This window comes from Marmota flaviventris, chromosome 3, assembly GCF_047511675.1.
Source record: "Marmota flaviventris isolate mMarFla1 chromosome 3, mMarFla1.hap1, whole genome shotgun sequence".
In the NCBI taxonomy this organism is placed as follows: Eukaryota; Metazoa; Chordata; class Mammalia; order Rodentia; family Sciuridae; genus Marmota; species Marmota flaviventris.
In genome coordinates, this window is record NC_092500.1 from 61,704,302 (window position 1) to 61,723,742 (window position 19,441).

Genomic DNA, 19,441 nt, shown 5'->3' on the forward strand with positions numbered 1-19,441 from the left:
TGAGAAAAAGCATAAGAGAGGGAGCACCTACCTGAAAGCGACAGAGAAGAAGGAAAAAGTAAAATAACAACAACAACAACAAACTATATTTGTATATAATTCAGAGAGAGAAGAGATTTTGACTATTTGAGACAAAAGAAAAGAAAGTGTAACAAACCAAACCAAAGTCAAAAAAAAAAAAGAAAGAAAATAGAAAAGCACAAAACTCATCAGCCACCAGGAAACAAAACAGAATAGCAAAAGGATAACAAAAAGAAAAAGATGAAACTAAAAAAGAAATGAAAAATGTATGTATTTGCATTTACATAAGCCAATTTGTAAATGCAATGGTAATAACCAAAAATTTCTAAATAAAAAATGAAAGAAATGTGTACCCTGAGGTGGCTAAAATTATAGACATGGAAAGATATTCATTATAGATGCCATGCTGCTCTTGTTTTCATGTTTTCTTGGAGATGACAAGGGCTGGGGTTACTTAACATTTCTTCATTTTGTGTCCTGGGACCAAAGGCTGAAGTGGTCTGGGACCAAAGCTGATTAAAATGGCTTTCAGCTTCCCTGCTCACCAGTGAAAGGTAAGACAGAATGAGAAGTATCATCTATTGAAACTTTTTTTTTCTAGAAAGACTAGATCAGTGCACTCCCAGGGTAGGGCTGATCCAGAGTTGTAAATGGGAAGTTACTATGGTTGGGGGCTAGCTCAGATTGCAACTTTGGAAATTTGTTGGGTGATACCTATTTTGAAGAGATAATATCAACACATCCTAAGGCCAAACAAATGGAGTTATCTGATGGGCACCTGAATCTTGCCCCCTCTCCAATAATTCTATTTATCAGCAGGATAATCAGCTGCCTTGGATATAGGTGATATAGCAGGTATTGTGCAATATGATAAGAGAGAATGTTACAACTTGTAACTAAGTCATTTGTAAGTCCAGAAGAATAAATTCTCCAATTGATGTTTTATTTGGCATGGCCATACTCTGAATTCTGATACATCTAGGTGAAAAGAAAACTTAACATCAATTTATAATATAATTTCAAATACATTTTTAGTTCTCTTATTCTGCATAAAGTTCATCACTAGACACATTCAACAGGAAATGGCAAAACAGCTGTTCATCAGAAGTGAAAGCTCATATCAGAATGTATTAGGGAGGGACAGGATTAATTTGTGTCCAATTACTGTAAAAGTATGTTTTAACCTCAGTTTTAATAATTCTCTCTCATATGTTTTTTGGTTACTTAGTTAATACACAAAATGCAGTTTTTTTTAATTTTTAATTTTATTTATTTATTTTTTAGGTATCTTTTTAAAATTTCTTTTAATTAGTTATACATGACAGTACAATGATCTTGACATATCATACATTTGAATCAGATGGTATATAATTTCTCATTTTTCTGAGTGTACAGGTTGCAGAATTACATTGGTCATGCAGTCACGTATATACCTACAGCAATAATAATGTCTATTTTATTCTGATGTCCTTCCATTCCCCACTTCTCCTCCCCTCCCCTCCCATCACTTCTCTCTACCCAATCTAATGTGACCCACTTCCTTTTTTTTCCCCTCACATTGTCATACCTGAATTCTGTATAATGAAGGGGGTCTCCTTCCCTCTTCCATGCAATCCCCCTTCTCCCTCCCTTTCCCTCCCACCTCTCTTCCCTATCTAGAGGTAATTTTCTTCTCATGCTCTTCCTCCCTACCCCATTTTGAGTCACCCCCCTTATCTCAGAGAAGACAATTCGGCATTTGTTTTTTTGGGATTGACTAATTTCACTTAGCATAATCTGCTCTAATGCCATCCATTTCCCTGCAAATGCCATGATCTTGTTATTTCTTAGTGCTGAGTAATATTCCATTGTGTATAACTGCCAAATTTTTTTTTATCCATTCATCCATTGAAGGGCATTTAGGTTAGCTTCACAGTCTAGCTATTGTGAATTGTGCTGCTATAAACATTGATGTGGCTGTGTCCCTGTAGTATGCCATTTTTAGGTCTTTTGAGTGTAGTCTGAGAAGAGGAATAGCTGGGTCAAATGGTGGTTCCATTCCCAGTTTTCCAAGGAATCTCCATACTGCTTTCCAAATTGACTGCATCAATTTGCAGTCCCACCAGCAATGTATGAGTCTGCCTCCCCCACACACACACATCCTCACCAGCATTTATTGTTTTTTTTTTTACTTCATAATGGCTGCCATTCTAACTGGAGTGACATGGTATCTTAGAGAAGTTTTAATTTGCATTTCTCTCAATGCTAGTAATGGTGAGCATTTTTTCGTGTATTTGTTGATTGATTGTATATCCTCTTCTGAGAAGTGTCTGTTCAGGTCCTTGGTCCATTTGTTGATTGGGTTATTTGTTTTTTTGCTGTTTAACTTTTTGAGTTCTTTGTATACCCTAGAGATTAGAGCTCTAACTGATGTGTGAGAGTTATAAAATAGTTAATGATGATAACAGTTTGGCTTTATTGTACTTGAGGAAGATGAAACAAATTGTCAAAACAATTAGAAATTTTGAAAAGTTAGTGACAATAAAATGAAAATTCTAAATCTGTCATTGGAAAATATTGTTTACCCTTAAGTCAATTTTTTTAAAAAGTGATTTTTGATCTACATTCATAGAAAAAAAAATCAAACAAAAGTGTTATATTTGGGGGAAATTCATTGAAGTCTTTCTTATTGTGCCATGATGATAAATTAACCCTTTTAGCTCTTCTCTGACTAAAGTTGACTCAAGTTGATACAGTTTTCTTGGGCAAAATAGCTCCCAAGGGCCATCTCATATATCATGGAAGCTAGAGTGAAATACACCTTCCGGGGTTCAGGAATTTGTTGGAAAAGCTGGCAGCTGTGTGGGCTTCATGAAAGCAGTTGTTGAAGGTTAAGGCAGAATGGGAAGCAGCCTGACTTAGCATTGAAGAAGTCCCCCATCTTTGACTCAGATCCCAAGACCAGAATAGTTCTACGAATTTTTCTTTTTTTTCTGTTTTTGGCTTCAGATGTTTAAAAACATTCTGACGAGTCACCATCTGAGTACCAACATAGAAAAAATAGAGACCATTGTGATCATGCACGATAATAGAAGTCTTATAAAAAAATAGTTTAGTTAAAATCTCTAAATCAATATGACTGCAGTCCTCAACAAACAACAGCAGCAGAATTGGCAAGGGAAAAGAATTTGATTCCCAGAGTAACCACATTATATTATTCAAAATGTCATTTAAAAATAAAAATTAAAAAAATAAAGAGTGACAAGGCTTACACAAAAATAAGAAAGTATGGACTAGTCACTGGGATTTGGAAGTAGGAAGATACAAGAAAGAAATTGTCAGGAACAGATCCTCAGAATGTGCAGACATAGGCCACATTAGATGGTGACTTCATATCCATTGTGTTCAAAGAGTTGAATGTAACTATGGACAAGTAATGGAACCACAAGAATGATGAATAAATGAAAAATATCAACAAAGTGACTAAGAGTATAACAGCAAATCAAATAGAAATTTAAATTTGCAAAGTATAATAGCTGAAATAAAGAATTTTAAAGGACTTCAACAGCAGATTTTAGTGCCAATTAGAAAGCAGGAAAAATCTTGCATATTGGCAAAATGATATTATATAGTTAGAGAAGATACAGAAAAAGATTAAAAGTATCTGAGTCTATAGTACTTGCAGTATATAAATACCCATTTTGGGAGGCCCAGAGGATGAAATGAAAGGATAAACAGACTATTTTGAGTAATAATGGTTAAAATTTCCCGACTTGAAGAAAGACATGGATTTACATATTCAAGAGGCTCAATGAACTTCAGTTAGGATAAACTAAAGAGACTACAAAGAGATACATGAAATTCTGATGTCTAGAGCCACCCAATTTCTGGTTCTCAGTACAGCAGCACTTATAAGTGAATGTATTTTCTTACAATTTCACTCTGGAAAGGTTTAGATTGATTTTCAATTATTTCCTTTTTTTAACTTTTAGAATAATCATCTTCAGATAAATTTTGAATAAGATTATAAATATTGCTTCATTTATCTTTAATGTATCTGTATTAATTATGTACGCTAGTATATGGTTAACATTTATCATCTAATTTAACATTTATTAGCTTTATTCACATTTCTCATTTTCTCTTTTGTGTTTTTGCTTGAATAGTATAATCTTATAGAATGTCTTATTTCATTTTGGGGGGAAGCTTTTGCTACAATATGATATTCATAGACAAAATAATCATAGAATTATAGTTTTGTATTGGTATTTTATATATTGGATTAAATTAGCAATGACCAATTTTCTGTTTTAAGAAAATCTCTGTTATCTATATATATATATATATATATATATATATATATATATATGTATAACTATATATGTGTATATATATATGAAACTGACATATATATTATATATTATATAATATTTAGTATATATTATCCATATATAATTATATATATATATATGGTTTTATCTATAGGTAAAAAACCATTCAAAATATTTATTTAGAACAATATATTATTAAAAAAAGATGGTAAGATGCACACTTTGGCAGCACATATACTAAAATTCCAGTGACACAGAGAAGTTTAGTATAGCCCTTGTAGATGTATGACATGCAAATTCATAAAGGTTTATTTTTTTCATAAATAAATAAAATGGCAGGAAATGATGATAATTTTTATAAACACATTGAATGTCAGTGGTCTCAACTCTCCAGTTAAAAGACTGATAGATTGGATTAAAACAGGTATCAATCATCTGGTGTTTTTAATAAATTCACGACACAGGAAAAGGTAGCCATAGGTTGAAATTGAAGGAGTGGATAAAGATATGCCATGAAATGGAAAATAAAAACAAGCAGGAGTAACTACTATCATAGCTGAAAAAGCAGACTTCAAGACAAAATTAATCAGAAGAGACAAGAAATGTTACTTTACATTGGTTACGGAAACTATCCAACAAGCGCATATAACAATTGTAAATACTTCTGTCACATATCTAACTACATAAAAGAAATCATACATATAGTATCATCAGATATACTATAATACAATAATATTAGGTGATGTGACTATTTCTCTCCAATTAATAGACAATTAATAGATAGGTTATTCAGACAAAAACCTGAAGACTATTTAGACATTAACAACACTATTAAAAAAATGGATCTCACAGACATCTGTAGACTATTTCATCCCACAACAAATGAATTCACTTTTTTCTCAGCTGTATAGAAACTTGCCCAAAAAAGAACATATTTTGGGGCACAAATCAAGTCTTATACAAAAAAGTAGAGGTTATATCTTTTATCTTATCCTATCATAATAAGATGAAATCTTAAATTGATAACAAAATAAAAAACAAACCATTTTAAAATGCGGAGATTGAATAATACCATTTTGGATGAGGAATGGGTCAAATGAGAAATAAAAAAAAAATACTAATTCAAAACCAGTAGAAAAGAGGAAATCATTAAATCAGAGCCCAAATTAATAAAATGTAGAATAAAAAATGAAGGTAGTATCACCCTGATACGAAATCTAGATAAAAGTTTTACAAAATACTGCATTTGATATGAGGTTCTATTTATATTTAGGCAATGGATTTCTTTACCATTTAAATATACTTGAAAAACATTTCTTAACAAAGTTCTTAAAAGATTCTTTTACCTGCTGGTTCCTTAGGGAGTAAATAAAAAGATTTAACATTGGGGTAACAGAGGTATTGAGCACAGCTATGCCCTTGGTCAAGGTTTCCCCTTCTTTGGCTGAAGTTTTGACATACATGAAAATGCAGCTTCCATAAGAAATGGAGACAACAATCATGTGTGAGGAGCAAGTGGAAAAGGCCTTTTTCCTTTGCTCAGCAGAGGGGATCCTCAGAATTGTCTTAATGATGAACACATAGGACAGAATCACCAATGTTAAGGTTGTAATGAGAGTTAATATGGCCAGGAGAAATGCCAAGAGCTCTAGTAAGGACGTGTCTGTGCAGGAGATCAGAAGCATAGGAGAGGAGTCACAGATGAAGTGATCAGTGATATGAGAGTCACAGATATCCAGTTGTAGCCCCATGATCACAGGCGAAAACATAATGATAAAATCAGTCATCTAGGAACTAATGAAAAGCAGAATGCAGATCCTGCTGTTCATTATTGTTGTGTAATGCAGTGGCTTACAGATAGCAACCTAATGTTCATAAGACATAACAGTCTAAAGGAAAAATTCTGTTGCACCAAGCAGTATGAATAAAAACAACTGGGCCATGCAAGAATTATAGGAAATGGTCTTATCCCCTGTTGTTATGCTGACCAGGTATCTAGGAATAGAAACTCTTGTGAATGAGATTTCTAGGAAAGAGAAATTCCTAAGGAAGAAATACATGGGTGTTTTTAGGTGCAAGTTTATATGAGTGAGAGTAATAATTTTTAAATTTCCAATAATTCTCAGTATGTAGGTGAGAATTAGAAAAATAAAAAATAGAAAAATGAAAATATTTGGCTTTGGATCATCTGTTAATCCCAGAAGAATGAACTCAGTTTCAGATGTTTGATCTTTCATTTCTTATTTTTCACTTCTTCCAGGTCTAAAAACGCAAATAAGGATCAATTCTTTAAGGATGTTAGTACTACCTTTTCATCACGTCTCCTGAGGTGGGAAACATAAAAGGCATGTAAAAAGAATAAATTAACCATAAAGATGTACTAATTTTAAAAAATACACATTAACCACAACAAAATAATCTGTTTGTTACCTGCCTTATACATCCCTAGCAATTTAATATGAAGTTAGTCTGTTGGTAGGTATAATAAGAGAGTCTGTATAAGAAAGGTATACTTTTTTAATATGCCATACTTTCCTTTACTTATCTGACCATATGTGTGCAAAAACTACATAGAAATTCTTAAAACATAAAATACACTTTTGTTGTTAAAATACTATTCCAATGAACACACATTCTGAATTTCTGAACATGGAACATTTCGAAGTATGTTTCTTAATTTCCCATGATACTCAGTGTCCCTTTTAACAGTATATAGGATTTATAATTTTACAAATAAACCAGGACTTTGAAAATATTACTTATATAATTCAAAAGAAACAAACACGGAATTTTCCAAAATATTAAAAATTTTCCTTTCTGAATTGAGTAATAATTTATCTCTGCATAGATGAGTTTCTGAGGGCCAAAGTTAAGTGTATATTATACAATTATTAGAAAAGGGAGAAAAAGAAATGAAGAAAGAAAGAAGAAATGCACTTATAGTCATGTGAATGCTGTTGAACTGCCGAAACCCAAATGCTAAGTTACTCTTATTTAAGTGATGATGTTTGACACTTTACTTTCAGAGTTTTTCATATACTTCTCAGCCTGCCTATCTCTCTATTTTTTTTTTTTTTTTGCACAATGACAAATATATAGCATATTGGTGGAATTGGGGCTGATGGTCTTTGTTATATACAGTGAACTTGCTGTAGGAATGACCCCATTAGAAAATCTAATGCTAACATCAGAGAGGCCCTGATGGGATGGGAATATGGCCTCAAGTAGTCAGAGAAGGTCCTAAAACCAGACTTAGGCAAAGTATCCAAGAAGTTCCACTCTTTATGGTCTGGGAAAGAGTTTGGGTCCTGATGAGAAATCTTATATACTGGGAAGAAGCCCTAAGGGTAGTCTGAAGTATTCAATTCATGTTAAGTCTGAAAGTCTGGAACACAGGTAGCATTGCAAAATGGTCATTGAGTGAAAGTGTCTCTGTTACCAACTTACTATTTTTAAGAGTAGAACTATAAGTTTGAAGTTGGAGATGGCAGTAGAAAAATGAACAGTTTAGAATTGATTACAGGGCAGGATTTCACAGCCAGAGATAATGCTTTCTTTGAATTTGGAAAAAAATCTGAGAAAGAAAGGAAAGAATAAAGGAAGGAAGAAAGAAAGGAGGAAAGAAAAAGCAGGAGGGAGTGAGGGATGGAGGTGAGAGAGGGAGTAATAAAGAGAGAAATCATTAAATAAAAGGAACAAAATAAGTGGCTTTGGGGGATTTTTTTTTTTATTTTGAGGGCCAATACTTACAAAGAAAGAGACAAATAGAGGTGATAAAGATGTCAAATTTGCTTGTGAATTAAGTGAAACAGTTTCTAATCAGGACAGAACACATGCCATGAATAAACATCAAGGATCAATAGTTATGAAAAACAGGTGAAGTGCATGGCATATGAAATGCAATTGTTGTGATGATTAATAGTAAAGGATTATATCAAGTTGTATGATCCAAGATCAGGCATTTAGTATCTTGTTTCCAAAATTTCTATAAAAAGAATAAAGTCCTGACCTTAGATGCTAGGAAACCTGAAATACATTTTACTTGGCTCTCAGGAAGCATTAATAAAAGATAGGTTGTAAATTTTTATTACTTCTTTTTTACCTTTCTGTTGGAAAACTTGGTTTTATAAATATTCTTTTTAAATAAACTAATTTGTTTTATCTGTTTCTTTTTTTTTAATTTCCCCTCCTCTAAACAGACACAGGGGATTCTTGCTGGAGAGCAGAATTAAAATGTCTCTGGAGATCATGGTACTGATGAGAGCTCCCTAAAGAAAAGCTGAGTAACTTTAACTAGACTTATTTTAGAAAATTTTCCTCAATATTAAATAACAGAAAAATGTACAATGCAGCAATAACAATAAAGAAATGACAGTATTATGTTACTTTGGACTTCATATTGTCCATCTTGTCTTTTTTTCAACCTGAAACAAAAGTCTGATGAAGTAATATAATCCTACTTCATGGGAACATGTAAAAAAGTAGAAAATAGAATGAGAAGAGACCTCAAGAATATTGTGTTAGGCAGCTTTTGATTCCTCTGACCAAAATACCTAACAAGAACAGTTAGTGGATATACTATTTACTTTGGATCACAGTTTTGTAAGTTCAGACCATGGTTGGTTCACTCCACTACTCTGGGCTGAGATGAGATGGAGCATCACGACAGAAATGTGTGGTGAGAAAAAGCTGCTGACCTCATGGATACTAGGAAGCAGAGGGAGAGAGAGACAAGAAGGAGGGGGAGAGAGAGAGAAATGGGGGTGGGGAGATGCATTCAGGCACTGGGGACAAAATATGAACTCCAGAGTCATGCTTCCAGTCACCTACTTCTTCCAACCACACTCCACCTTCTTATATCCTAACCATCCTGTTAATCCATTCAAATTAGAATGGTCTGCTTAAGTTACTACTCTCATTATCTAAGCATTTCAAATCTGAACATTTCTGTGGTGATTCATGCGAGACACCTCATGTGCAAACCATAACAAATATTAACTGTGCCATTCAGATCTTTATTTGTTGATAGAAAGCATATTGGGTATGTATTTTAGGGAAGATAAAGATAGCTATAGGCATATCAGCAAGATACAATGAAAATTGAGACTATAATATAAATATAAAACTCATAAAATTGATATCTGTAAAAACTCCTCAAATATTTTCCTGTACTCCATGTTTGTGAAAATATATCAACATACAGTCAACTCTCATGCATTAACAAATTAAATTAAAATTAAAACATTAACAAATTAAATTAAAATTAAAACATAAAATTTTTTTTAACAAAAAAATTAAAAATATTGTTTCTTTCACATTAGAAACCAAGTAAGCAAAGTTTTTGTGCTGTTTTTATTGTCTATGTCTGATTTTTCTATGTGACAATTTCGGGTCTGTTACATTGTTTCAGTTACTGAATCCTTTAAGTATAATATTTTTGTTGTGTATGCTGAATTTGGTTTTTATTTTAATCCTTGGAATTGTGTTATATCTACCTGGATGTGCTACGAAAAATGAATCTGCAGAAATGGGGGAGAAATACTGGTGACGTAGGTTTATTGTCTACTTTAAGAGCATGTTTAATGAAGGACATGATTTTTCTAACCAAAAAAAAAAAAAAGTTCCTTTCCCCTTTCTAATGGTGAGATTTTGCAAGATTTCTATCATATTTCTTTTGGACTCATTTTTCCTGTTGAATTTTTAAAAATTCATTTGTATGAATACATTATAGTTTTATATAATTATATGGTTCATTTGAATATTCATAAGTGAATGTAATGTTATTTTTTCAGTCTCAATCCCCAATATTATCTCCTTTGCTCCCCATCTCCATCTGGTCTTATTATTGTACTGGGAATTGCCATTCAAATGAGAGAGAAAGAGAAGGAGAAAAAGGGGAGGAAAAAAAATGAGAAATGTACTGCTGTAGTCTTCTGGGTCCTGGGGATGTCAAGAATACCATAGAAGATGCAGAAAGGGGTATAGATCGCTCATGCTCTCTACAAATAATCTTGTCCATTTTTTAAGATGCAATCCTTGTCCCAGTTTTCACTGTCTTCAACAGGGAGTTCAGATAACCTCACCAGTGCAGATCTGCTTGTATGGAGGATTGTAGTTCTGTACTTAAAATCGCAAATTGCATATATGTCTGATTGGTGTGGTCTGTAATATTTGAGATCTTTATGATATCTGCACCTCCTCCCAGCACTCAGAAAGGGAGTTCCCCATTTCCTCTGAGCAGCCACACTCCAGGTGCTCTTGTAGACTGTTACACTCACCCAACCATTGCAACTCTCTTATTTTTCTAAAACTCCATTATTTTTTGTGCTTTGGCTGAGTTGGAATAGAGCTCTGCTCTCCTGACTCCTTGTGGAGCTGCACAACTGTTGATCCAGTTCAAAGGCAGAGCAATCAATATGGTCTGGCCTCTACTCACCCACCACCTTATTCCATGATGGCATATTTTTTTTACATGCAAAGTCCATAAGGAATGAATACCACAATCATAGAGGAAGAACAAATGGAAAAGGCATTTATTTTTCCTTTGCAGGGCAGAGGGGATCTTCAGACGTCCAAGGATGAGTATGTAGGAAAGAATCAATAATGCTAAAATACTATGAGTGTGACTATTAAGAAAAATGTTAAGTCCTTTAGTAATTTTGTGGCAGGCAATCAGCAAAAAAGGAGAAGAGTCACTGATGGACTCTTTTCATTTGTGTTGTAGTCACAGAGATTCAACTGGAGCCCCAGATCACTGAGAGAAACATAATGATAAAACTAGCTAGCCATGAGCTGGTTACAAGATTGTTACGGACTTTGTTCCTCATAATAGATGTTTCATACTGAGGTTTGCAGATAGCCACATAGTGATCATAGGGCATGACAGACAAAAGAAAAAATTCTGTTGCTTGCCAAAGCATTAAATAAAACACCAAAGAAAACACATAAAATAAAATACAATAAATTGCCAGGCAAGAATTTAGGAAATGATTGTGTTCCCATAACAATGCTAATCAGAAATCTAGGAATGCAGACTGTTATAAGCAAAATTTCTACGAAAGAGAAATTCCCCAGAAAAAAAATGAAGATTTGGTAGTGTTAATGTAATGATGATGGTTGTGTTGCCATTTAAACGCAATAAATGTGTGGTTAGCATAAAGGAGAATATCACAGCTCATAATGCTGAGTAATCTATAAATCCCAGAATTTCTAATTGATGTTTTATTTGACATGGCCATGCTCTGAATTTTGGTACATTTATTGGTAAAAATAAAAGTGAATATCAACTCATGATATGATTTCTAACATATTTGTGGTGCTTCCATTCCTCATAAAGAACAAAGAAGAGAACACAGCCTACAGATCTTGCACAATACCAACTGTACCAAAACATGCATTATGGGAAGCCAGAAGGAAATAGAAAGGCATAAAGTGAGTATTTGAGAAATAATTTTAAAATTTTCAAATTTGGGGAAAAATATGAATTTACATATCTAAGAATCTCACTGAATTCCAACAACTCAGGGAAATTGCAGTGAGACACCTTAAAATACAATGTCTTAAGTCACCCCATTTCTGTTTTTTTTTTAATTATAGCATCACTTAGAAATGAATACATTGTATAGGATATGGGGTACATGCATGTGTTCCCAGCTACTCTGGAATCTAAGCAAAATATTATAAATTTGAGACCAATTTGGTCAACTTATCAAGACCCTGTATCAAAAGAAAAAAATTATTTTATGTTGAGAATTATTGCTCAATGATACTATCAATGGTAGAGCTTCCCTGGATTCAATATCTAGAACTGCAAATTTAAAAAAAGGAGGGAAGGAAAAATGGAAGGAAAGAAGGAGGAAGAAAAAAAAAGAAAGGGAAAGAAAGAAAGGAGGAAAGGTATACATTTCTTAATAATTTTACTTTGAAAAATTTATACTAATTTTTACTATTTGACTTGTGGAATAAATTTATTTAGATAAATTTTGATTGATTAAGAGTATCAAATTTTGCTTCATTTTATTCAATATAAATTTCTTTTCTCAATATTTATTTTTCTATGTATCTTTATCATTAATGTAAATACAAAAACATAGTATACATATAACATTAACACTGATTATACCATTTAATATTTACATTTTTTTACATTTCTGATATTCTCTTTTGCTCTTCTGCTTGAATATTATAACAATACAAAAAGTCTCATATCGTTTCATTGCTTTGTAAATTTTGTCCTATAACTGGAACTCTAGACAAAATAATTATAAGTTTAGATTTTTTTGTCGGTATTATGTATATCATAATAAATTTTCAATGATGAATATGCTCTAATTTTAAGAAAAAAGTTTTGTGTAATATTACTTATATCTGGTTGATATTTATAGGTCAAAATAGCATGTTAGAATGTACATTTAAGATAATATATTATTAAAGAACATATAAAATTGCAATAATGTGCATATTTTAAGAATTCAGGCCTACAGCCAATACAACTTTTTTCAATAACCTAACAGAGCTCCCTTTGTCCTCAATTCTGAGAATACAGGATAGGGCCACAGTGCTAACCTTTTCAAAATCTTGGTAGGCAGTCAATGAACAAAGTCACAATTTTAAATAAACTCTGTAAACATAATTATATTTATCTAAAATTAATCTTAACAACTCTTCAAACCTTACATGTTATCAGATTTAAAGACAGAGAAAGGGCGGATTGAAATACCCTTTGTCAAACTGTGGTTAAATTGCAAATATTACCTTCTTATGAACTTCTGTTTAGAAAAGAACAACAAAAACATTGTATAAAAATGAATTATATATATATATATATGAAATTTGCAAAAAAGTATATTTGTATGCTTTATTATTATCAGTTGCATTACAAAATTTTTATCTTAGAATTTTTGTGGATGAACATTTCATTGTTCAACATTTAACAGCACATCTTTTCTCTATTCTCATATGCACTAAAGGAACTAGACTTCTGCATACCATATTGCTTGAGTCATATCTACATCAAAAGGTACAAAGCAAACTCTCACTTATACAGAATCACCAAAGCAACTACTGTAAAAATAAAAAGCCTTGTCAAGCAATTAGAAACAAAAACCTAATTCTGAATGGGCTTAAAAATTCAGCTGTATAAAGTTTAAGAAGAAATTCCAATGAATGTATCAATTCAAAAGGAAGTTGCTATCAATTTAGCAGAACATTTCTTGCAATCACACAAAGTCAATATTTTGGCCAAGATATATGGATGTTTTAAATATTCATACTCTCAGTATAAATTTGTTAATTTTCATTTTCATTATTATTAATTTTCATTTTTTATAATTGTTTCTATAAAACTTTGTTAGAAAAACTCATTGTTTTTAAGGAGGAGGAAAAAAATAACTAAAGCACTGAGAATTTTAATGAATAGGAAGGCAGTGTTCCTATAGTAAATGAAATAATTTCACATGTAGATGCATGGCTGTAGAAGAATATTGCAAAGTGGTTAATGATGAATATGGAACAAAATTTTCTTCTTACAAATTTAAAGTTATAACTAACAACCTCTTAAAGAAATGGATTATACCAAAGAGAGAATATTTTAAACATTCCTAATCCCACACCCTCCAGAGTGTCAAAGTGTGTGTGTGTGTGTGTGTGTGTGTGTGTGTGTGTGCATGAGAGAGCTAGAGAGAGAGAGAGAGAGAGAGAGAGAGAGAGAGAGAGAGAGAGAGAAAGAAAGTATAAATATAAAGAATAACACAATATACACACTGAAAAACAGTTTAGGGTATCATCAGTGTATTAGAATTTTGAGAATTGCAAGGATGATAGAATGCATAGGGATTTCACATGCCAAAAAATATGACATCAGATCCAGAAAAAGCAAAGACAAGACAGAGTCATTCCAAAAACAAACAAACAAATAACACACACACACACACACATACACACACACACACACAAATCCTCTAAGATAAAATCCAGGATCAGAAATAGCAAATTAAAAGAAAATAATGGGATATGGGGCAACCATTAGTGTAGATCATTAAAAATGTATCCTGCTGAGCATACTGGAGCCTGCTAGAAATATTAGTCATCCTTGCTATATAACTTTGAAATTAGAGTCAAAGAGCATTAAATAATATGCACTACAACAATAAAGGATTTAATTCACAATGAAGACAAATACATATGCACTAAATAGAATGAGACAATATTCATAATGTGAGAACCATTAGAGATAGGAAGAGAAATAGAAACATACTAGAATACATTAACTCAAAGAAGAGTTTATTTTAGTGCTCTGTTTATGCCCTTAAAAAAATAATTCTCAGAGTGGCATGATAATATTTGCTAAGCTTTGGCTTGGTATTCAAAAAGAAAGTTCATCAATTACCCTAAAACCCAAATTCTGGTAATTTTGTTAACTGTCATTTTCATTTTTGTGACATCAAAACATTCATACTCAGGGGCTGGGGTTATATGGCTCAGTTGCAGAGTGCTTGCCTTCCATGAATGTGGCACTAGGCAACACATAAAAATAAATAAAATAAAGGTATTGTGTCCATCTACAGCTAAAAACAAAAAAAAAATTAAAAAATTCATGCTCAATAAACTTTTAGGGCATATAAATGTAAAATGCTAACTATTCCAACTGAGATGGAAATGTAATAATGTAGAACACAACATTCAGGCAAAGGTAGTTTCTTAGTGAGTCCATTCCCAAATACAACAGTGTTGATATGGCATTGCATTTGACATTCCATTTAATGCCCAGGCAGGAATTTATTTACCATTAAAATTTACTTGACAAACATTTCTTGACAAAGTTCTTAAAGGATTGTTTGACCTGCTGGTTCCTTAGGGTGTAAATAAAAGGATTTAACATTGGGGCAACAGAGGTATTGAGCACAGCTATGCCCTTGGTCAACGCTTCTCCTTCTTTGGCTGAAGTTTTGACATACATGAAAATGCAGCTTCCATAAGAAATGGAGACAACAATCATGTGTGAGGAGCAAGTGGAAAAGGCCTTTTTCCTTTGCTCAGCAGAGGGGATCCTCAGAATTGTCTTAATGATGAACACATAGGACAGAATCACTAACGTTAAAGTTGTAATGAGAGTTAATATGGCCAGGATAAATGCCAAGAGCTCTAGTAAGGACGTGTCTGTGCAGGAGATCAAGAACAAAGGAGAGGAGTCACAGGTGAAGTGGTCAATGATGTTGGAGTCACAGAAATCCAGTTGTAGTCCCATGATCACAGGTGGAAAGATGGTGAGAAAGCCTGTCAGCCAAGAACCAAGGACAAGCAGGGTGCAGACCCTGTTGTTCATTATTGTTGTGTAATGCAGTGGCTTGCAGATAGCCACATAACGGTCATAGGACATCACAGTCAAAAGGAAAAATTCTGTTGCACCAAGCAGTATGAGGAAAAACACCTGAGCCGCACAAGAACTATAGGAAATGGTCTTATCCCCTGTTATGATGCTGACCAGGTATCTAGGAATAGAAACTGTGGTGAATGAGATTTCTAGGAAAGAGAAATTCCTGAGGAAGAAATACATGGGTGTTTTTAGGTGCAAGTCTACCAGAGTGAGGGTGATAATTGTTAAGTTTCCAGTAATGCTCAGTATGTAGGTGAAAAGTAGAAAGAGAAAAATGAAAATATTTAGCTTTGGGTTATCTGTTAATCCCAGAAGAATGAACTCAGTTGCAGATGTATGATTTTTCATTTCTTTATTTTTGGGTCTAAAAATAAAAAAAATAAGAAACAATTCTTTAATGAGTTTAGGACTCCTGAGTGAGGAAACATAAAAGGCCTGTAAAGAAAAAATAATTTAGCCACTAAGGTGTACCAAATTTGGAATGTATGTATTAGACACATACAAAAAATAACTTGTATTATCTGCCTTATGCATCACCAGTCATTTAATATGAAGTTATTCTCCTTCTAGGCTTAATAATTGCATCTGCATAAGAAATATATACCTATCAAGTATACTCCACTTTCTTTAAAAAATCTGATCATATGTGTGTGAAAAATAAGTAGAAATTTTAAAATGTAGAATATTCATTTATTGTAAAAATAGTATCCATATTACCACAAGTTCTTTTTATTTTCTGAAAATGAAACTTTTTGACTGTTTATAAATTCTTCAGCTTTTCAGGTTATCTAATATCATTCAAATGTATAGAGAATCATTTAATAAATAAATAAGGACCATCAAAACCAATACATTATCTAAAGAAACAAATTCATACTTTTACAAAGTATGAATTTTTTTCTTTTGTTAATCAAAAATATTATACCTGTATAGATAAGTTTCGGTGCACCAGAGTTGAGTTTTGTAGGTTATACAATGATTAGAAAGGAGAAAAATAAATGAAGCAAGCAATAAAAATGCACTTACATTGAGATAATATAACGTGGTAGCAGCTGGACTGCTGAAACCCAAGTTGTAGGTTGCTTCTTTGTATCACAACGTTTGATGCTTTACTTTCAGAGTTTTCCGTGCACTTCTCAACTTGTGTGTACCTGTGACTTTCTTACATAAGACAAACATGTATAGCATATAAGTGGAATCTGAGCACATGATCCTTGTTATATGCAGTGAACTTACTGTAGAAATGACTCCAATAGAAAACCTATTTTTAACATCAGACAGACTCTGATGGAGGGGGGCATAGCTTCAGGTACTGGTAGAAGTTGCTACAATCAGATGTAGACAATGTATCCAAAAATCTCTGGAATTTATGATCTGGGAAAAGAGTTTGTGAATTGATGAGAAATCTGGTGTCCCCTGGTCAGTGGCAGAAGCTCTAAGGGCACTCTCAAGTGGTTAATTCATATAAAGTCTGTAAGCCTGAAACTCAGGTAGCATTTCAAAAGTTGTCCTTGAATAAAAGGGTCCCTGGTACCAATTATTTAAGAGCAAAAAAAAAATGGACAGTTTAGAACTGCTTACAGGGTAGGATGTGTGAGCCAGAGCTAGAGATAATGCTTTCCTGGAGTGTGGCAAAGCTTCACAGAGTGAAAGAATGAAAGAAAAAAAAAGAAAGAAGAGAAATGAAGAAAGGACAAGAGTGGGAAAGAAAAAAGGAATAAGAAAGGAACAAGAGAGACAGAGAGAGAAATAGAAAGCAAGAAAGTGAAAGAACAAAAGGAGTAAAAAGTGGAAACTTTATCAGTTTATTATGAAAATACTTACATAGAAGCAGGCAAGTAGGAGTTGATAAAGGTGCATATTTTGCTTCTGAGTTAAGTGAAAGTTAATTGATGAACTGGAGAGTGCTCATATCATGAATGAAAATCAAGAATCAATAGTATGGAAAAGAGGTGAGCTGCATATAAAACAAAATTGTGGAGACAATTACCACTAAAGGGCTATGCCAAGTGTATCATCCAAGATTAAGTTTTTGGTAATCTCTCGTTTCCCAAAAATCTATAAAAAGAACAAAGTCTTGACCTGGGATACAAGAAAACCTTCTAATATATTTTACCAGTTTCTTATCAATTTTTGTGAGAAAGATGGGTTGTAATTTTTTTTTTACTTTGTTCACTTGCAAGTTAGTATACTTGGTTCTATAAATATTCTTTTTAAATAAGCCAACTACTTTTATCTGCTTATTTTTCTCCTCCACACAGACACAGGGGATTCTTGTTGGAGAGCATAATTAAAATGTCTCTGGAGAGCATTGTACTGATGAGAGCACCCTAAAGAAAAGCTGAGTAATTTTAATTAGGCTTTATAGAAATTATGTTTTTTCAACATTATATATCAGAGAAATATGCAATACCAGCAACAACTGTGAGGACATGACAGTCTTGAATTAATTTGGACTTCCTGTTGTCAATCTCATTTTCTTTCAACCTGAAAGAAATGTTTACCTAAGTAATATAACCCCACAGCATGGAAAATGTAACAAAACTATAAAGAGCAAGAGAAGAGGACACAGAATATTACATTTGCAAATCAAATATTTTATTTGTTGATAAAAGCATATTGAGTGTGTATTTTAGGCAGAATAAAGTTAGTACATAGACACAACAGCAAGATACAATGACAACTGATAGTACAGTATAAACATCAAGCTAAAGAAATTGGCAAATAAAAAAATCTCAAAAAAACCCAAAAAAACCTTGGGCTGGGGATGTGGCTCAAGCGGTAAAGTGCTCGCCTGGCATGCGAGGGGGCGCTGGGTTCCATCCTCAGCACCACATAAAAATAAAAAAAAATAAAGATGTTGTGTCCACTGAAAACTGAAAAATAAATGTTAAAAAGTTCTCTTTCTCTCCTCCCTCTCTCTCTCTCCTCCCTCTCTCTCTCTCTCTCTCTCTCCCCCCCCCCTTTAAAAAAAAACGTAAAATTTATACAACTTGGCATAGCCCTTTACTATTAATCGCCTCCACAATTTTGTTTTATATGCCATGCAGCTCACCTCTTTTCCATAACTATTGATTCTTGATTCTCATTCATGGTATAAGCCCTCTCTCGCTCATGAACTAAGTTTCACTTAACTCAAATCAAAATGTGCACCTTAATCACTTTTTTTTTTAATTTTTATTTTTTACTGTTTCTTTCACAGTAAATTAAACCAAGCACAGTTTATGTGCTTGCTGCTACCTGCACAGCTGAATCTTAGAAACCAGTGAGGGACATGGGAGATTAAGACAGACAAAAACACTTCTAGAGAGAAAATAGGGACCATGTGGGACACTGTCCTCTGAAGGAGGAAAAATGATTTGGAGCTAGTACAGCATGTTTGTTATTCGAGTTTTATTATCAATAGGTTATTTGTGGGAAAGTTTCTCCAAACCAGACAGGCCTGCAGGTCACAGCACTTGTGAGACATTGTGGTTATCTTATCGTGCTCAGAATTTCCATCCCTGACAGCTAGTGTTTGAGCTTAAGGTCAAGAATGGTATAGTTCCATGCCTTTGTACAGAGCCTCCTCAGGAAGGGCATCACCATAGCAACTGGGCAATCTTGTCCTGCATCTTTGCAAAGAAAGTTCCCTGTGCAACTCAGCCAGAGACCATGATCCAAGTCACTTCCTTCCACATGTGCTCCTTTCATTATCTATGTCTAATTATTCCTATTTGAAAATTTGGGGTCTGGT

The 19,441-nt window shown here is 33.2% G+C and overlaps 1 protein-coding gene, 1 non-coding gene and 1 pseudogene across 2 annotated transcripts; 1 reads left to right on the top strand and 2 right to left on the bottom strand.

The window, feature by feature from the left end:
- Positions 1–4,544: 4,544 nt before the first annotated feature.
- Positions 4,545–4,652, top strand: LOC139705280 (U6 spliceosomal RNA). Its single transcript, XR_011707199.1, has one exon. It is a non-coding gene; the product is annotated as a U6 spliceosomal RNA (small nuclear RNA).
- Positions 4,653–5,617: 965 nt separating this feature from the next.
- On the bottom strand, positions 5,618–6,568 carry LOC139705077 (olfactory receptor 6C65-like; annotated as a pseudogene).
- Positions 6,569–15,117: 8,549 nt separating this feature from the next.
- On the bottom strand, positions 15,118–16,053 carry LOC114078811 (olfactory receptor 6C76-like). The gene has a single exon (XM_027919860.3). The coding sequence runs from the start codon at positions 16,051–16,053 to the stop codon at positions 15,118–15,120; it is 936 nt and encodes a 311-aa protein (XP_027775661.3).
- Positions 16,054–19,441: the final 3,388 nt, after the last annotated feature.

Coding starts and splice junctions, on each gene's coding strand:
- LOC114078811 (XM_027919860.3), bottom strand. CDS start 16,053: ATGAAAAATCATACATCTGCAACTGAGTTCATTCTTCTGGGATTAACA.